Source organism: Cervus canadensis, chromosome 24 (assembly GCF_019320065.1).
Source record: "Cervus canadensis isolate Bull #8, Minnesota chromosome 24, ASM1932006v1, whole genome shotgun sequence".
Lineage (NCBI taxonomy): Eukaryota > Metazoa > Chordata > Mammalia > Artiodactyla > Cervidae > Cervus > Cervus canadensis.
The window spans coordinates 29,767,977-29,788,424 of NC_057409.1; the positions used below are offsets into that span (position 1 = coordinate 29,767,977).

At 40.4% G+C, this 20,448-nt stretch overlaps 1 protein-coding gene and 1 non-coding gene across 3 annotated transcripts in view; both read left to right on the forward strand.

Annotated features, from left to right (window-relative positions):
- The first annotated feature begins 2,102 nt into the window (after positions 1–2,102).
- Positions 2,103–2,230, forward strand: LOC122426934. The gene has a single exon (XR_006265286.1). It is a non-coding gene; the product is annotated as a small nucleolar RNA SNORA40 (small nucleolar RNA).
- Positions 2,231–4,142: 1,912 nt separating this feature from the next.
- XRCC5 (X-ray repair cross complementing 5) overlaps positions 4,143–20,448 on the forward strand; it is an 80,658-nt gene continuing 64,352 nt past the window's right edge. Inside the window, exons 1-7 of one of the 2 annotated variants that reach the window (XM_043445088.1) lie at positions 4,143–4,316; positions 8,456–8,569; positions 11,399–11,582; positions 12,485–12,533; positions 13,057–13,179; positions 15,942–16,133; positions 19,264–19,378. In XM_043445088.1, coding sequence (XP_043301023.1) covers positions 4,296–4,316; positions 8,456–8,569; positions 11,399–11,582; positions 12,485–12,533; positions 13,057–13,179; positions 15,942–16,133; positions 19,264–19,378 — 798 coding nt within the window. In that variant the 5' untranslated portion in view covers positions 4,143–4,295. The remainder of the gene's footprint in view (positions 4,317–8,455; positions 8,570–11,398; positions 11,583–12,484; positions 12,534–13,056; positions 13,180–15,941; positions 16,134–19,263; positions 19,379–20,448) is intronic. The other variant, XM_043445087.1, reaches the window with a different exon arrangement.

Consider the following 20,448-nt stretch of genomic DNA (forward strand, 5'->3'; position numbering starts at 1 on the left):
TCTCATGCATCGAACCTGGACTGGTGATCTATTTCACATATGATATTATACATGTTTCAATGCTATTCTCTCAAATCATCCCACCCTCACCACAGAGTTCAAAAGTCTGTTCTTTACATGTGTCTCTTTTGCTGTCTTGCATATAGGGTCATTGTTATCATCTTTCTAAATTCCATATATATGTGTTAATATACTGTATTGGTGTTTTTCTTTCTGACTTACTTCACTCTGTATAACAGGCTCCAGTTTCATCCACCTCATTAGAACTGATTCAAATGCATTCTTTTTTTAATGGCTGAATAATATACCATTGTATATATGTACCACAGCTTTCTTATCCATTCGTCTGCTGATGGACATCTAGGTTGTGGAATTGCAGAGTTTTAATCACTGGACCACCAGGAAGTCCCCCAAGCCATCTAGTCCATCGACATTAAGTTGCCATCCTTCATTTCAGTTCAAGTCCAGGGGGAACAAAATCTCCTTGGATTATGATTATCCATGGTTTCCAATGAAACAAGGTTCTAAATCTTTAAAAGAACTAATTTTAGATGACTTGATTCATTGCATCATTGAGGGCCATCCAGCGCTTAAGGTTTACAGTGTTGTAAAAGATTAGTGGCCAAAATCAGAAATTTCCTCCTCTTTAATTACTAATATAAGCTTGTTGAAATACTTTCTAGGCCCAAGATGGAGCCACTCCTGCCTAGGTGCCACATCAGCAAACCAAAATTTAGATCACTTTTGTGTCCCTTTAAATGCTCTGCTTGACCAGAAACGCAGTACAATTGTCCCTAGCATCAGTGGGGGATTGGATCTAGGACCTCTGGGGAGACCAAATTCCGTGGATGCTCAAGTCCCTTATAAAAATGGTAGTAGAGTTGGTTCTTTACATCTGAATTCTGCATTGAATTCAATGAACCAGGGGTTAAACTTAATCCGCAGTTGGTTGAACCTGTGGTTGCCCAACCTATGGATATGGTGGGCCAACTGTGTGTGTAGTCAGCCAACTCCCAGACAGCAAGCCAACTCTGAGCTCTATACTTATTTCCTTGTTCCTTCTCATTCCAAACAATGCTCACTAGGTGGCCAGCAGCTAATTAGATATTTTCTACTTTTCTCTTCCTTGTTGGTTATTCTCTATCCCATAGAAGCTTCCTGCCTTTGTCCTATTTTGTGGTTCTTTGAATCTGTTTCAAAAAGTGTTAAATAAAATCTATCACTGGCATTGTCTTCTTTAATCATTTTTAACAAGCATTTTATGTCTTTTTAATGGCATTTAAAAATCACATCGACATGGTACATCACTGCTCACATCTTTCTGGGATATAAACTTATTTCATATCTGTACTTTGTTAAGATTTTAAACTAATTTTTCCAATTGCCCATATAAACATCATTACACCTCTGTCAGAACACAAAACCTGCACATTTCAATTTTGTATAGTGTTCATAAATTCATCACTTATGTAGTTCATCACTTATCATATCAGAACAATATCAAACTCGAATACATTTCAGCAACTTAAATTGTAATTTCAAATTAAAATTTTTTACTTGCCTTTGTTAACTACTCCAAAGGGAAGCTTAGTCTACAATACAGCAAGTGTTTAAAATATCCCTATTGTTTCAGTTATCTCTTGTTGTGTAACAGGTAAAATTTAACTGGATTAAAATAACAATCATTTGACTTATTTGCTCTAATTCGCAATTTGGGTGGAGCTTGATGGATATGCCTGGTCCATATCTCTATAATACAAATGAGAAAAAAGAAAGAAGGAAATAGAGGCTACACACAAGAGAAAATCATGGACATAAAGCATGGAGATTTCCTTCACCATGGTGAGTCACCAGTAATTATTTAACTGTCATACAAAAAATACTTTAAGAATAATATTTCAGCCTTAAAAGAAATCCTTGAATCAACATCTAGGTGAACTTCCTGGACTCTAAAAGCACCATCTGAAAGTATCTGACTCTCTTGGCTTCGGTGTGTTTGTTATTTGGGTTCCCTCAAGATCCCTCCCTCCTCATGGCCTCCCCACATCTTTCCAGCTTCACATCTGCTTTTCTTAGGTCTGATTTTCAAGAAGATGATTGGTAGCACTTGTGTTTGTTTTTGTTTAATTTGTGGACAAAGACTTAACAGACAAGTGCAAAAGTAAGTCCTCTTTTGCAACCCACAACTCATTGTTCAGTATGAGTTTTGATACAGATAAGAAGGAACATGATCCATAAAATGGGTGTGTATTGATGAGCATAAAGATTGCTTCCAGGGCTATAAAGTTAAATAAGCTTTTAAATTACCAGCTGTATTGATCCTAGTACTCAGTTTTAATGTTGACATAAAACAAACGAAGATGGGCTCCTCTTTTTAGGCTTTTATCTTCGGAATACAGTGTCTGGATTTTCCAAAGGTATTGGCATATCCCAATGATCTCTGTCAAGTTCTAGGGTGTGATAACATAGGAATTAATATCATTTGAACTTGATAAGCTTTTAGAGAACTAGACATCCCATCTCCTGACCCTAAACAGGAACCTATAGTGAACTGCTTGAGGAAATTGGATCTTAAAGATTACAGGTGGCAAACTTTGAAGTGCACTCCACTGAAGATCAGAGAGGCCCAACTAAAACAGCTGTGGCATCACAGCTGTGGATTGAGCAGAAGTTTTTGTAGGGCTGCCTTGAAGGTGACAACTTTGGAGGAACTATGGTGACTGGCAGTGGAAAGAATCAGGACGTGTGAAAATCCTTAAAAATTTATTGACTTAAATAATAATGTTATGAATAAAAAGAAACCTTTGTGCAGAAAAAAAAAAAAAAAAGAAGATGATTGGACTTAATGTTCTAGGTTGGCAGACACTTGCAAGTTGCCAGATCCTTTGTCCAAGCAGCCGTCAGCCTGTGGGCCATGTGGTACAGAAAATAGCCTTTTCTGTGCAAGGTTCAACTTGGGCCTGCCTCCCTCAAAGGGGCTGCAGCCTGGACAGTTTCCCTTGAAAGCGGGTGGGGAGATCGTCAGGCACCATAATTGACAGCTGCCACTTCTAGAACATCTCCCTAGGTTCTTCTTCTTGAACTAAACCTCACTGCCCCCTTTCCAAACTAGGTATGTGCTAAGTCACTTCAGTCCTGTCTAGTTTTTGCAACCACATGGGCTAAGCCCGTCAGGCTCCTCTGTCCATGGGATTCTCCAAGCAAGAATACTGAAGTGGGTTGCAATGCCCTCCTCCAGGGGATCTTCCCCACTCAGGGACTGAACCTGCCACTCTTATATCTCCTACACTGGCAGACAGGTTCTCTACCACTAGCACCACCTGTGAAGCCCAGGGATACTCTGAAGTATCCGGAGATCCTTAGCAGATGCTGTTCATGCCTCCAGGCCTATATACATCCCACCTCCTCTTCAAGAAAAGATGCTGTTTCCACTTTTGATTGCCTGGAAAACTACTTTTCTTTCAAGAATTGGTTCTAAGGTCATCCCATCTGCTGTCTTTCCTTATCCTTCTTGTAAGAAGAAACAGAATTTTAGGGAAGTCAACTGACTTTCTGGATTCATGCTCATATATAAGGAGATCTAAGTCCAGATCTCTGACACAAGACGCTGTGTTATTGTCAATGTGAGAAAAGGAGAGTGACTCTTTCAAAGTAGAGATTCCTATTTACCTAATTCTAGAAATTTGGTAAGTTCGAAGACCACAAAGTCCCTTCAGTTCAGTTCAGTCGCTCAGTCGTGTCCGACTCTTTGCAATCCCATGGACTGCAGCACGCCAGGCCTTCCTGTCCATCACCAACTCCCGGAGTTTACTCAAACTCATGTCCATTGAGTCGGTGTTGCCATCCAACCATCTCATCCTCTGTCGTCCCCCTCTCCTCCCTTCTTTAATCTTTCCCAGCATCAGGGTCTTTTCAAATGAGTCAGTTCTTCGCATCAGGTGGCCGAGGTACTGGAGTTTCAGCTTCAGCATCAGTCCTTCCAATGGAATACTCACGACTGATTTCCTTAAGTCCCTTAAAGTGAAAGTGAAAGTGAAGTCGTGTCCGACTCTTTGCGACCCCATGGACTGTACCACGCTCCTCCGTCCGTGGTCACTTAACCAGGGGACAAGCGCAGTCAATCCGCGCATGCCCAGAGTGTCGACGCACGATTTCCCCGCCCCCTTCGGGCTCCGCGGGAAGCGGCTTTTCCTGCAACACTCCAGCCACTCCAGCTCCGAGTCCGGCGGAACTGAATTTCGAAGCCGGAGGTTCCCGCTCGGAAGAGGCGGCCGAGGCGCTTGTGGGGCAGCAGCATGGCACGGTCGGGGAATAAGGTAGAAAGATCAGTAGGCTTGGGCCTATGTCTGTGCTCGGGGTCCGGAAAAGGTGGTTCGGAAGCAGGAATCATGGGATCCCGGCGGTGCCAAGGAGTGAGGAGGGGAGTTCCGGTTGGCGGGCTGATCGAGCGATGCGCTATGAAAGAGACTGGGCATTTGGAGTCTGAAAAAAGGGAATTTAAGCCTCGCCCACTCCCCACCCCCGCCGCCTCCTCAGTCTTTCCGTGCTCACTGTATCGCCCCCGGTCCTCATTCTGTCCGCATCCCACTCCGACCTCCCCTCGGTACCTCTCCATCTCCAGCCTGCTGCCAACTCCTGCATTACTTCTGAATCTGGTTTTTAAAAATCTGTGAGGATGGACGTTAGTTATAATAAGCACCAATCCCACAGACTCGTAAAACATCAGAGAGGGATTGCAAGTGAAATAATTTTAAATGTAAAGCATCCTTATTGTTGTTTAGTCGCTAAGCCGCGTCTAACTCTTTTGCAACCCCATGGACTGTAGCCCGCCAGGCCTCTCTGTCCCTGGGATTTCCCAGGCAAGAATGCTGGAGTCAGTTGCCATTTCCTTCTCCAGAGGATCTAACCAACCCAGAGATCACAGCCACCTGGGAAGCCCCGTTCTATTACTACCTCTATAGTAATCGAATATCAAATATTTTGCATTTATTGAAAGCTTACTCTGATGAAGCACTGATCTAAAGGCTTTATTTCTGTCTGTCTTAATCTTCACCACAAGCCCTGGAGTCGAAACGTTTTTATCTCCTTTACATAAGTTGAGAAAAGCAAAGCTTAAAGAAAGTGATTAGCCCCAAGGTCACCCAGCCCATAAGCGGTAGAATCAGAATTTGAACACAAGCTCTCTGCTCGCAGAGCTCTGGAGAATGTTTCTCTTGCTAGAAATCGATGGTTCTCAGTGACCCAGGTTAATAACGTATGATGATGAATTTTTAAAATAGTGTTTTCAGTATAGGCAGAAAGTGGTACTTGTCTCTGAGTGATCACTAGAGGTAGGTGTGTTCGGAGGAGTTGTTTATTCGTGCATCCATCTGTAATCTCAAGAACTAGGCCCTTTATTAGGCAACTGGTATACAGATAGGAGTTGGAGGAGGTGGTCTCTAGTGCCCTCGCTTCCCCAGAGGGAAATACTGACTAAAATGGTTTTAAACATATGCCACGCACCTCCTTTATTCCTTTCAGCTGCTGAAAACTTTCAGCTCTAATAAAGCAGATGTTTATGGCAGGTGGACTTGTAGCAAAATTCTAATACTTGCTTCAGTGTTTAAATGAGGGGGGTGGGCACTATGACGCTCCGTTTCTTTTTCCTGGTTTTCTTACTGCTGTCAGAAAAGAACTTGAGATACTACATAGACCATTCTCTGCTTTCAGAGAAGTTCCATACTGTGAAACCCTTTGTTGACATTTTTTGGAGAGCTGATTCCTGGCAGAGGACCTTTAGTCCTCTTTTTTTAGAGTTTTCTTTTTTAAAAGTAGCTTTATGGAAAAAAAAAGTAGCTTTATGAACTTATTTATATATTAAATAAGTGCAGCAGCATATTTGGGGACTCTAACTTTTTTAGAGATTCTTATGGTCAGAGCATTGAAACTATGGGATGTAAATTTTGTTGCCCTCAAAGGAATTTCTCCAAACATGTTATTTATAACCTGGAGCTCTCTTAATATTAGTGCATTGTGTTTAATTTTTTGTAAATTAGGGAAAAACTTAAATAGTCTTTCCTTTCCATAGTTTTGCCTTGCCTAAGATATAACCAAATTAGATATCATCTATAATGTCCCTGATAGGAGCTCATCCAGGTTTTTCAAAGAATTCTAGGGTCAGGAGATAGTTGTTTCAGAAAATAATTTCATTGATTACTTCTAGGTATCATTTTTTCCTCCCTTCAGTTTAGTTCAATCGCTCATTCGTGACTCTGGATGAGCTCCTATCAGGGACGTTATAGATGGTATCTAATTTGGTTACATCTCAGGCAAGGCAAAACTATGGAAAGGAAAGACTATTTAAGTCACTCTTTGTGACCCCATGGACTGCAACACACCAGGCCTCCCTGTCCATCACCAACTCCCAGAGCTTACTCAAACTCATGTTCATTGAGTCGGTGATGCCACCCAACCGTCTCATCCTCTGTCGTCCCTTTCTCCTCCCGCCTTCAATCTTTCCCAGCATCAGGGTCTTTTCCAGTGAGTCAGTTCTTCACATCAGGTGGCCAAAGTATTGGAGCTTCAGCTTCAGCATCAGTCCTTCCAATGAATATTCAGGACTGATCTCCTTTAGGATGGACTGGTTGGATCTCCTTGCAGTCCAAGGGACTCTCAAGAGTCTTCTCCAACACCACAGTTCAAAAGCATCATTCTTCAGTGCTCAGTTTTCTTTATAGTCCAACTCTCACATCCATACATGACTCCTGGAAAAACCATAGCTTTGACAAGACAGACCTTTGTTGGCAAAGTAATGTCTCTACTTTTTAATATGCTGTCTAGGTTGGTCATAATGGAGTCAAATCAGTTTCCGTGTAACGTCCATCTGTGAATCCCGTTATCTCTCTTGCAGAGCTGTTTTTCTGTAACACAGCTGTCAACTATATGAGGATAACAATCACGTTCCTCTAAACCTTCTTGTCTGGTTCAAATAGTCAGTTTTGTCCACCTGTTCCGTTTAACCACATATGCTCCAGATCCGTCTCTAACCTGCTTATTTCATATTCAGTTGTAATTAGTCTGATAAGATGTGATGATCAGAACTGCTCAGAGTTTGTCACATGTGGTCCAATCAGTACAAAGCATAGGTGAGACTGTCAGTCAATGTCAGAGAACGTTAACTCTGGAAAAGACTTTAGATCTCATTTAGTCCACTTAGTCGAACAACTGCTTCCACAGATTAGCAGTGAAGTTAAGTGACATGCCTGAAAATGTAGCTATGTGGTAAAAAAGATGGGACTGATTCCAGGTCTCCAGATTGCTAATCTAGTCTTTTTTTTTTTTAAACCATTAAACCTGTCTTTTCCTTCCATGAATTGATTACAACATTGAAAATATTTTTTCATCATACCATTTAGGACCAAAAATATTTCAGAGGGTGGAATAGGGTAGGTATGGGGAATCAACTACTGTAGCCATGCCATACTGGTGATGTTTTATAATCCACCCTGAAATTGTGAGCTGCTGTTTGTTTAGGCCTCCTCCAGCCCAGTTCAGTTAAATTTTGGATGCCAAATGTAGGACTTTACATGTATCCATTTTACTTTCAGTTTATGTTTGCCCTATTTCCTTAGTTCCCAATATGCATTATTACTAGCCAACGACTAGAGTCTTCATTTGGTTTCCTCTCCCTAAAACTCTCCTTGTTCACAGGACTAACTCCTGCTCATTCTTTAGTTCACCCAAGGATCATATCTAGAAAGTCTTTCCGCTTCCTTACCTGTCCTCTGTCACTTCCACCAGTCTTGGGTAGATGCCCCTCCTATGAGCCCTCTTAGTGCCCACTGCATACCTCGGTCATGGAATATTGCACTGATGTCATTTATGTGTCTGTGTCCCCTACTAGAATAGATTTGGTGTCTTAGTCTTCATTTTAGATTCTCAGTTTACAAACTGATTCAAATGATTGGAGTATATCATTTTAGCATATATAGATTGTGACAGTCACCTATTGCCACAAAAATGCTTTATGACAAACTATACTCCAAATTGGTGGCTTGCAACAAAAGCATCTGTCCTCATGCCGTGGGTCTGCAGATCAGTTGAATTTTTTGATTTGGTGGATTTGGGGCTGAGCTGGGCTGGACTTAGCTGTTGCCAGCAGGTTGTTTTCAGATCTGCTCCCCATGGGTTTGCTCATGGTCAGGCTCAGGCCAGAGGAGCAGCACCTGCTTGGAGCATGCTCCTGTGCTGGCAGGTAAAATACTTTGTAGCTTTCAGAAATAGCAGGACTATTTAAAGTTTCTCCACAGTAAAAATTTATATGTTTTAGATCCATTCTCTACGTTGAACAACTCCCCTCCCTTTATCATGCATCCCCTGAATATCTAAGTGAAATAAGCAAAGGACACGTCCTTTGTTTTCTTTTTTTAATGACCATAAATATTTTCTCACACACTCTCTGGGACTTCATTTCTAGGCAGCAGTGGTGCTGTGTATGGATGTGGGCTTTGCCATGAGTAACTCCTTTCCTGGTGAAGAATCCCCATTTGAACTAGCAAAGAAGGTGATGACCATGTTCGTGCAGCGACAGGTAAGATTCAGAATGGTCCTGAGCTTGTAACTCATGGTTTCACTGTCTGTGGCTGCAACTTAGTAATGCAAGATGCCCGTTTCTTTATGTTGTCCACCCTCAGTGTTTGGGGTATCCCGAGGAGTTATTCTTATACACGCTCACATGCAAGTCCAGCTGCCATTAGAGCCTGATGTTTTTTCTTTTCTCGTTTTGGCTCCTCCACTGGATATTGCAGCTTTTCCGAAACAAGAGTCAATGTAATGTTTAAACGTGTAACCGCTATAGCCAGATGACCTGGGTCTGAATGCTTGCTCTGCCATGTCACTTACTAACCTTGCTATCTTGAGTAAGTCTTTCAACTACTCTGTGCCTATTCCGTTTACCTTTTACTGGTTACAAACTACCCTCCCAAAATTTAATGTCTTAAATGACAGTTTAAGAAAGTCATCCCGTGTGGTTTTGTGAGATAGATGGGTGTCTGCGTTGGGTGGTTCTCTCTGAGGCCTCTTGTTCGGGCGCACTCAGTGATGGCTGGGGCTGAGTCATCTCGAGGTTCAGCGGGTCCCTTCATGTACATCCGAGATGGCTCGCTCCTGTGGGTGGAAGTGCTGCCTTCTGCTGGCTGTGTGCTCGGTGGAACTGTCCCCCAGAACCCTTACATGTGGCCTCTACATGTCGCTTGGGATGCTCAGTATAGCAGTTGGTTCTAAATATCCAAGACTGGGTATTCTAAGAGACCTGCTTATGTGACTTTTTATGACCTAGCTCTATAAGTCCCAGAAAGTCATTTCCCCTGCCTTCTGTTAGTCGGGTCACTTAGCTAGCTCACATTCAATGGGGGAGAAGAGGCAGGAATTAGACTCCCCTGTTGTTTTCAAGCATAGCCTCTAAGTACAGAGAGAGAAGGAATGGATGGAGGCCACTTTGAAGACTCTACACGATGCTTCAGTGTCCTGTGTGTCAAATAGGGGAAAATAATAGTACCTCTAAGAATAAAATGCTTAGAACAGTACTTGGCGTATTGTAAACACTGTATATGTTTTTATTATCATTATTACTACAATTATTCATTTCTGCCCTTTCTACCTGGTCTGACTGCTGCTTTTGCTAAGTCCATGAAGCTCTGCTTCATCCACTGCTTCCCCGGATACCTCTGTGCTTCTTCTGGGTGTTGCCTTTTCCACATGGAACTAGTACCTCCCACCTGTCATCCAAGATTATTTTTTACAAATTCTGATAACCTGAAGTCCTAACCTAATGTCTTAAAGAAGACAAGAATGCTCCTAACCCCATTCTTGGTTATAGTAATTTGTGTTGGTGATATTTAAGTGGTGCTGTTGTGCCCCCGTGTAGTGTGTGTATAGTTTTTAAAGAGCAGCAGTGCTTTTGGTCTTTATTTTTGGCTCTGCCCCTTACATGGGAGCCGGAGTGAATCTGGAAGGCCAGGAGACAAAACCTGGTGTCACTCCCATGCTACATGGAATTTTCCTCCCCTCTCCAGACTGAGACTCTGTTGTCAAGTAAGAATACCTTGCCTGAAGATGCATACTTGTGCGGGATACAGCTAGAACTCTTTCTGGCCCTCCCCGTGGGTGTGCTGGAAATATTTGAACCCCAGCAACTGGGACCTTCCCTCCATGTACAACCGGCGGTTGTAGCTGAACTTGTTAACGGACTGGAATTGTTATCAGCAGAGAGAGATGAAGAATGACAGAATTCCATCCTTTACCGATGCAGCTTTCTTCTTACTAATGGCTTATGTTAATGAGTAGGTGGGAGCAGGACTGCCTTTTGTATCATACTATTTCTTGTTTTTTTAATTAATTATGAAATGCTTCGTGAAAGAAGCAAATACAAAGAATAATATAATGGAAAGCTGTTTTCCCATTGTCTAGAGCTATACAGCCTTAAAGTTTTACACTATTTGTTTGATTTCTTTTTTTTTTCTTTCTTAAAAAATCTTAAATTAACGCCTCCTGTGTGTCCCCTCCTAACACTTTTCTTTCCTCTTCCTCCCCTCTTTTCCTCAGAATTTTCAGTTATTACTGTGCATATTTTATGCTTTGGATTTAAGTGTATTTATAAATAATATTTAGTATTTTATGAAGCTCTCAAAAGTATATGTAATAGTATTATGCAGTACATATAATTCCACAAGTTACTTTTTCTCAACCTTATGTTTTTGAGATTTATTCGTGTTGGTAAACACTGAACAAATTCATTCTTTTTTTAACTAGGGTATAATATTCCATTGTATAAATATTTTGCAGTGTGTTTTTGCATTCTTCAGTTGATTATTTTCAGTTTTGCCCTGTTATGAACAGTGCTGAAGTGAACTTAAACTTTCTTGTCCCTTATCTTCTTGCGTACATGTGTAAGGGCTTCTCTATAGTATATATACCTACAGGTGAAATTGCTGGGACATAGAATATGAACCAGTAATTTTCTTTTAATCTCTGGAAAATTTCAACCATGGATAGTCATTCCAGAAAGACAGACTAAAATCTTTTCAAGTCATCTGTAATTAGTTTTCACTGAGAATGAGAGTCTGATTTGGGTGGAAGCACATCAAAGAAACTCATCCAAAGCATTTAGTGCCCACCCATTCCTCCACCACAAAGTGTGTTGAAAGGGCGGGACCTTTAGTCAATGAGGAAGTCCGCTTAGAACCTAGGAATTGTCATTGCCCATCAATCCCAGGGGCCAGTTAGCCCAGTATCCTGTTGTTGCCAATGGCCCCAGGGGCCTCCCAAGGGGAAATACGGTTGTCTTGCTCCCTGAAGGTTAACTGTCTGTGGCTTCCAGGTGGTACTGTATGATTTGCAGCCTTCTCACGTACTCCTCTAGGTGTTTGCTGAGAGCAAAGATGAAGTTGCCTTAGTCCTTTTTGGTACCGATGGCACCGAGAATGCCCTTGCTGGTAAGGATCAGTATCAGAACATCACAGTGCACAGACACCTGATGCTCCCGGATTTTGACTTGCTGGAGGACATTGAAAGCAAAATCCAACCAGGTTCTCAACAAGCTGACTGTATCCTTTTCTCAGCCAGAGAAGACTCTGAAGAAATTTCCTTTAATCTGGGGAATTGTCATCTAGTTCAGTGAGGGTCTTTAAGAGTCCTTGCTCTGAGTATATGGACATTTTTGGCGCTGAGGACATCATGGATGTGATGCGCATTAGGACTTAATGTGAAATTAGTTACACATTACTTGGTTGGGTGCCTGGACTCCAAGCCCTCCAGTCTCTGCCCTAGTGACATTGAGAGGATGAGAAGTACCAGAAGGGTGTGTGTGTGTTGGCTGTGTGCAGAAGGCGTGGTGGTGGCCATAGTTAGATGTGTTTGGACGCAGTGCTGTACAGAGAGTCCAGCTTTAGCGTTCTCCTAGCCTTCCTGCATAGAGGATGTTTGTATGCCAAAAATCAGACTGATGCCCCAACCGTGAGACTTAACAATTTCTTCCACAGGTGCCCTGGTTTTAAGGTGTCCTGTTCCTCTTATTTTTTCAAACAGTGATGCCATCTCTGGTCACTGGGAGGTGCTGCTGTGCTGGGAGTGACTTACCGATGCTACATTATGGCTCACTTCATGTGTAAGAATGGGCTGCATTCACAGAAGATGAGTTCTAGACCCAGTAAAATGGCATCACAGTTTTTCATTAAATGAGTGGAATATGTGAGATTACCTTTCGGCTTACTTCATTTTTCCTGGTTATATGTTTTAGGGAGTCTACTTTGATTTTTAATATATATATATATGGATATATGTTAGTGAAAGAAACTTGGAAGAAGGGCACTTGGGCAAGTACTCTTAAATCATCACACAGTCAGCCCAGCGTCCACAGGTTCCAGCACTGGATCTCACTGGGGAAAAGTTGCATTTTGGGGGGGTAAAGGGACTGTTTGGTGTGATCTTCTGCCCTTAACAAGCTGAGTCCTGGATGCCCTCATCGTCTGCATGGATTTGATTCAAGAAGAAACTGTGTAAGTATCGCAGCTGAAGAAAGTTGGAAATGAACCTCTCAGTGTGGAATCAGACTGTTTGGAAAATGACCCCTTCACGGTTGTGGTTGTAGTACCCTGCAAACCCAGGGATTGAACCCAGGTCTCCCGCACTGCAGGGGGACTCTTTACCGTCTGAGCCACCAGGGAAGCCGGGAGAGCTCCTTGTTTATATTCTACCTTCTGAAGGCTGGAAGGGGATCCTTTTTTATCATAGTGACTGCACCTTTAACCGAGGTGGTTAAAGTTTGGAAATCAGAGACCTGATATTTCCATAATGCTCAGAAATTTTGCCTAAGACGTTTAAAGTGTGAGTCACAACTGGGTTGATTATGTGTTTAGTAAGAACTTAGCGTCAACAGCACATGGACTTCTAGAGCGTAATCACATTAACTGGAGCTAATTGATTCCTTACCCTTTTTCTGCTCAGTGACCAAGTACATTTGAATTTGTAGGAAAAAGATTTAGAAGAATGATTTGTTAATGTGCTGACTCTGTCTTCTAGAGGAAAGAAGTTTGAGAAGAGGCATATTGAAGTGTTCACTGACCTCAGCAGCCCGTTCAGCAGAGATCAGCTGGATATTATAATTCATAACCTGAAGAAATCTGGCATCTCCCTGCAGTTCTTGTAAGACCATACGAATAATCATTGTGGACAGCTCTTGTGTTCTCGTGATGCGGTGATAGGACCCCTTCATAGAGCGCCTGGTTTGCAGGAGTCCTCTCTGCTCTTGAGTCAGAATCTGCCACATCAGTAACTTCAGCCAGCACTCACTGGCTGTTCCGGTAACTCTTCTGAGTTTTGATGATAAAGGGATGAAAGTCACAGTGAAACATGGGAATTTGGCTCTATAGCAGATGTTTGCTTGTGCTGTTCTTAGACTCAAAGAACTGAGGAATTAGAGAAATCTATTAAGATCATCCAGTTCATCCCCTGCCTGCATAGAAGACTTTACCCAACAGTTACCGGATTGGTAGTGTCTTGTCTTAAACGTCCTAGAGAACTGTGTCTTAAAGACAGTAGATATTTTTAGGATAGAGAGGAATGTCAACTTGGAAACCATTTTAAACACATATGCTTATTTTTAACTCTTTTTCAGATCTAAAGGATACATACACATTTGTAAAATGTAATTTGCTGTGTGTATTTACAGATGAGGTAACAAACTTAGGGGGAAAATATATTTCACAATTTGCTAGAGGGAGAGTCCCTCCTCTCTCACTAACTTGAATTTCCCCTCCAGGTACTTACTTTATATCACTTACAGAAAGTTTTTTTCACTATATTAACCTTCCTGCTCCATCTAAAACCTGTTTTTCCTTGTCCTATTTTTTGGTAAAAAGAGTGATAGTATAGAATGTTGAATTATTAGTCTTCTGGGGACACTCATTTTTCAGGTTGAGAGCTCTACCAGGAAGCCTCCAGCTCTGAGTGGTAAGCCCATGGCTTCTTTAAAATGTCTGCCATGGGGAATTAAAAACGTCTGTTGCATGTACGTACTTCTTAAGACTGCTGAGGGGCATCTCCTTTCTGTGGAAAAATAGTTCAGAATAAGCCATCAAGCTGATACTTGTTAAGATGGTACTTCAGAGAAATTAAGTGCTTTTTAAGTGATTCTTCTTACTGAGTCGGGGTTTTCTCAGCACTTCAAAAGCCCAGCGTGGTTTCTGTTCCCTGCTCATAATCTCAGATGTCTTTGCATCCTTCACACATCCTGTACTTCTGTCGGTTTCACTGGAAAGGGCTACTTTTCCTTTTGTGTGAGCAACACTGTAAAGCGAGCTGAGACAGAACAGCCTTTTCTTCCACTGCCTTGGTATTTGACTGGTTGTTTATAAAATGCTGATTGGATTGTTTAACTCTCTCTCCCTTTGCTGCAGACCTGTAGCCTCCAAAGTAGAGTTTTGAGTTTTCTTGTTTGGTGTCTCCCATGTATGATTGATTCTTCTAGTTGGACCAGACCTTCCTGACCCTTTATTTTCATCATCCCTTCTTCCTGGTTGATGCCCTGGAAGCAGCAATAGTCTCATGCAAACACGTTGTGCCATATCCTGCTCCCTGGAAGCTCTTTTTTCATGTAATGCAGGACATCACATTTGTCATGCAAACAACATGTAGAAAAAAATGTCAATGGGAAGCTCTGTTTTAATGATGGCAGATAAAATGATAAAGGAATCACCTTAAAAATCCACATGGGGTGACTAACAGATAATGTTGAGTAAACTGAAGAAGCTGTTTGGGTTTCCAGGGACAAAGTAGGGTGACATACTACAGTGGCAAGAACCTTGCTCTTTCAGTCAGATGACTAGGTCTTTGCTCCATCACTTACTAGCTATGCAGCTTTGGCTAAATTATTTTATCTCTGTATATTCCATTTCTTTTCAAAAGATGAAGATAGAAATCTCTGTCTACCTATAATATAAAGATGAAATGAGATTGTTTATATGAAAGCATTTATAAAGTGTCATATAGATTATTATCATAAAATGTGTTTCGTTGGTTTACTTTTCAATTTGTATATTGACTATTGACTATTCCCATGACTGTTGATCCCAATCTAGTTTTAGTCTCATTTCAGTCAAACAACTGGAGTGAAGCAAGAACAAAATTGGTTTTACTTATTTCTAGCAATTAAATGATTTCTGTATAAGAATTTTATATCTAAAATAATGATGATAATATTTGTGTTATAAGTATTTTAACACTTTATCTTACTGATCTTTCTAATAACCTTGAGAAATCATTAATGAGCATTTGTTTGTTATTTTTGTCTGCCTAGAATGTCACCCAGCTTTTTTCTAGGAAGCATTTCTTCCTACTCTTTAACCTTATGGCTTGAATGAAAGCTGACCTCTTCTAGATCTGGCCCCCAGGTTACCACTGATTCCTGCTTTTGATTTTGTTTTTTTTTATTTGGAGAGTAGAGGGTTAAACCATCAATCCCTCTTTGGTAGTGGAATTGGGCTTTATGAGCTTGAGGGTGTTCAGAAGCAATGTGGAGGAGAGAGCAGGGCCAGCATAAAGGCAAATGAAGACGAAATACGGAGATAGAGTTGAAGGGTCACAGAATCCTTGTGGTGTTTGAGACTTTGGATCTAGTCATCCTAAGGCCATGTGCAACCTTGCCCTTTCAGTTATTTTGTTATGTAAGCCAATAAATTTCCCCCATAAAATCCAAACCAAAGAGGCTTCAGTTACTTGAAACTGGTAAGAGTACTGGCTAAGGTAGCTGAGTGCTATCTGACAGCTGAGAAATGTAAAGCTCAGAGAAGTTGACTGACATGCCCATTTTCTCATAGCTAGTGAGTGGCAGTCACAGAATTGGAACCCAGTTTATTATTTGGCTGCAGAACTTGTCTTCTTAACTACTGCTGATCTTTTCTTGATAGTTTGCCTTTCCCAATTGGCAAGCAAGGTGGAACTGGGGACAGAGGAGACGGCAGCTTGCTCTCAGACCACCACGGGCCTTCCTTTCCTCCAAAAGGAATCACTGAGCAGCAAAAAGAAGGTATTCAGATGGTGAAAAAGGTGATGATGTCTTTAGAAGGTGAAGATGGGCTGGAGGAAATTTATTCCTTTAGGTAAGAAGTGAAAACATTTGTCTACAAATTTCAGTTGTAAGCATATTCCTTTCTGCTTTGATCAGAGAGCTCTCTAATGCTTTTCCTTTTCTGAGCCATTCTTGAATTAGCAGTTATACTAACACTTTAATAAATACTCTGGTTTTTACTAAAGAAATGGTATACCAGCCTCTAATCCCTTTCTTTGAAGTTTGCATGGTTGGCACAAGGTTTCTCTTTTATTTCCAGGACTGTCAGGAGAGGTTGGAAATATATAGATACAATGAAAGATTTAACAAGTCAAACGATAAAAGATGAGGTGGTAGATTTCTTCTTTATGCCAAGCTTGGGGTACATATCTCAGGCCCTTCCTTGTCATACACCTAAAAAATATTCTTAATTATAAACATGGTATCAGATCTGAGATAATACTCAGTGTCCTCTTGTCCTCTGATTTAGGTTTTGGAGGCAGTATACTAGACTAGAGTAATGTTTTGCCATTTATTTCTTTAGTTTTACCTTTTTGACTGTGCTGTGCAGTGTGCATCCCGACCAGGGCTCGAAGCCGTGCCCCCTGCCGTGGAAGTGCAGTGTCTTAACCACTAGACTGCCAGAGAAGTCCCTATATATAATAGAGTGATTTTTTTTTTTTTCAAAGCTTTAGTCACAAAATAGTTTGGTCAGGCAAAAGCAAAACAAAACCCCCAAATTTATCACGTACTTATTCCATATGGGCTTTGTAAAGGCAAGAAATGTGAAATCCCTGAAGTACCATATAACAATAAAGCAAGCTGCTTTTTTCAGCTATCCAGAGATAGTGGGAGAGATGATCTTCTTTGTGTCGTTCTTGGTTGGAATTGGATATACACTTAGTTTGAGCAAGAACCTGAGAGGCGCCCCTGGCATCTAGAATAGTGTATATTTTAGGGGCTTGATTTGGTAAAGGTGGTGGCGGCATACTCTACCACACAGTATGGCTTTTTTAGAGTTTCAAATTTTCAGGAATAATACTACTTAATGTTAAAGAATTCATTCTAGTTTATCAATAAATACACAAAGCACGAGCATTTTAAATAAAATTCTTAATTGTTGAAGTAGAGGTTCAACAATTAAGATTTTTTTGAGTAGCGATAGTGTATATCTGCTCTAATTTTTCTTCTCAATCACAATTTTTACATATTTCTAATGAGCTATGGTTGATAAGTGATCAGCCTGCTTTTCTAAGTATAGATACTCTTGGAAAATTGCAGGTAGATGGGGATTTTGGAAATTAAACTGTAATTTCCCAAGGGGTTGGTGAAAGAATCAAAGAGGAATCCTATAAAGTGATATTTCTTTGTCTTAGTATGTGTTCTAATTGTAATATATTCGAATGTGTGTTTCTAAATTATTATTCTCTCAAATTTGAACATGGCTTGCTTTAATATGGGAATACATGCCTAAAGTGAACACATTCACCATGATATTAAAAAGAATTATCAGCCAATAAAATTATTTTTAAAAAAGCTTACAGCAAGGAGGGAAATTACTACGTGTTATACTCACCTTTTTTTAAATGTTTATTTATTTATTTGGCTGCCCTGGGTCTTAAATGCTGCATGCAGGGTCTTTAGTTGTGACACATGGGACGTAGTTTCCCGACCAGGGTTGGAACCCAGGCCGTCTGCATTGGGTGTGCAGAGTCTTAACCACTGGACCACCAGACAATTGAAGCTATGTTGATTTCAGGTATGCCATAAAGGTATGGATCAGAACTTGGCCATCTGATGTAGTAGCCATTATCCACAGGTGGCTACTTAAATGTAATTTCAGTAAAATTAAATAAAATTAAAACTCTAGTCCCTCAGTCATACTCTTCACAGTTCAAGTGCTCAGTAGCCTATTGTACAGGCACAGCTGGAAATATAGCAATTCTCTCATTGCATAAAGTTCTACAGGACCGCCCTGGGCTAGGTTTATTCTCATCTAGAAGACATTAGAGGGAGATAACGTGACTTCTAATATGGGGAAGTTCATATCTGCTGCAGAACTTATCCAGTTGTTCTCAGATGTTACCTATAAGATGCTGGTCTTTAGAACTTCGCCTGGAACAGAATCCAAACCTCTCGATTATTTTAGGCATGACTCATAGTACAACTAGCAATGTCCTGTGGGACAGGTGAAACCTGATTTCAGACCCACTCATACTTCAACGAATACAAAGCCAAGGTGTACCATAAGCTTTGGAGCAGAGTATCAGGTAGAATATCTACTATTCATTGTAAATTGTTCCTGAAAATTGGAGTCTCTTGAGGCCTATTTGTCCATAATTCTGTCCAATAATGCCAGATAATCCTTAGTGAATTCCATAAGTTCCACCTCTTTCCTGTATTTTTCTTTGTTATATTTGATTAGGAACCAAATGAAGGTAGAATTGATCTTCTCTAATGTTCAAAGGAACTAGCTCTGTACGTTGTGTTTGCTACTTGCCAGTTCCCCTTCCCTGCCGACTGAGAAACCTAGAGTTATTATATCTGCTTTATTTTAAGACAGTATGGACTGCTAAGTTCCTTTAACTCCTGAAAGATCATTTTTTAACTCTCTCCACAATGTGCATATACTCATCATGTCTTTTATTTAAGAGAATGGAAACGAACTAAAGAATTGCAGAGTTCAAAAAAAAAAAAAAAAAAAAAGAATTGCAGAGTTCAATGACATTGAACAGTGACATTATAGGGTGGAGCCCACCCTTTGATATCCTAGAGCAGGGCTTTTTATCCTGAGGTCTGTGATTTTAACTGAGTTGTGCAAATGCATTTATGAATGTGCTTGTATCATATCCTCACAGTGTCCTTGATCCTGAAAAAAAAAAATGTGACAGACACCTGGCTGAGTTGAGAGAAAAGATTGAATGAGGGAAGATAGAGATGCACCTTTTCACCTGTTGGTGAAATTCAGCTGGAATTCAGCTCCTTCCTCAGCCAACTCATTTGTACTCTGGCGCTCCCCCAGCTGAGAGTTGCCACAAGTTTTGCTTGTCATCGCCTGCTGTTCCTCTCTTTATGATCAACAACATCTCACTTCTCAGTCTAGAAAACTAAATGCAACACCCAGCAAAGGTTAACATTTTAAAATTGCTGCTTTCATAATAAATACACTTTTCTTTGTCAAGTGAGAGTCTGAGACAGCTGTGTGTCTTCAAGAAAACTGAGAGGCGTTCCATGCCCTGGCCCTGTCAGCTGACCGTTGGCTCCAATTTATCTATAAAGATTGTGGCTTATAAATCGGTAAGTGGTAGGTACACATTTTTTAAAGAAATGTTACCAGGCAGACAAATGTGCTTATATAAGAAACTGGCAATTCATGTATGGGTTATTCAAAACCATAATTACTGCTTCTCTAACTGCTCTCCCTGTTTATTTCATCTCTATTTAGCTTTTATGTAAAAGGCATCCTAGGAGAGGAAGTTTTAAGAATTGTCTGTAATAGAAGTTAGTTCCCTCCTCTTTCTCTCCATTGACAATTGATTGTTAATCACAAGTTTCAAGTCTTTCCCTCTCCTTTTCTTTTTTAAAAGAAAGAAAATGAAATGCATTAAGTTGCATTGTTGTAGTATTGTAGCAGAAATACAGATACACACCAGAGTTAAGTTCAGAGTTTTTATTTTTTTTATTTTTTTTTTTAGGTTCAGAGTTTTTAAAGCTCAGTCACATCTAATTCAATTATTAATGACCTGGTAGTAACAGCATCTAAAAAATATGAACACATTTTGACCTGTTATTGTGAAATGGCTTTTTGTAGCATATGTGCATAATAGCACACTCTCAAAAATGAGTTGTTTTTGGTAATGACTTGATGACATTCCAGTTTGAATGTCAGTCTCTGATCCATGCCTCCACTTGACCCTCCTTGCCTTTTTTCTTTAAATGCACAAAATAAATATATAAACACACTTAAATATATAAAATGTACAAAAGCATGTTTTTTTATAAAGTGTTTTTTTTTTTTCTTTTAATATTCAAGGACTTAATTCCAAAACATACTACATGAATGAACACCATGGAGGTGCTTCAAGGCCTAGAATAGTGTCCCTGAGAATGAGAATAAGTCCCTTACCTTTTTTTTTTCTTTTGGTAGTTTCTTTTTCATATTTTCTTATTGATTTCTGACTACTGATAGACTGCTTTCCCCTCTTTTCTCTATCAAAAAAGTATGGTAACAAAATGTAGGGTTTTCTATTATTAGGCAGTCTGTGGGTTTTGTGTAGAAAGTGTTTGAGTATCTATGAATATTAATATTTGTGGATTACCCTTGGGGAAAATAAAATGTAGAAAGGATTATAAAATAAACTAAAATT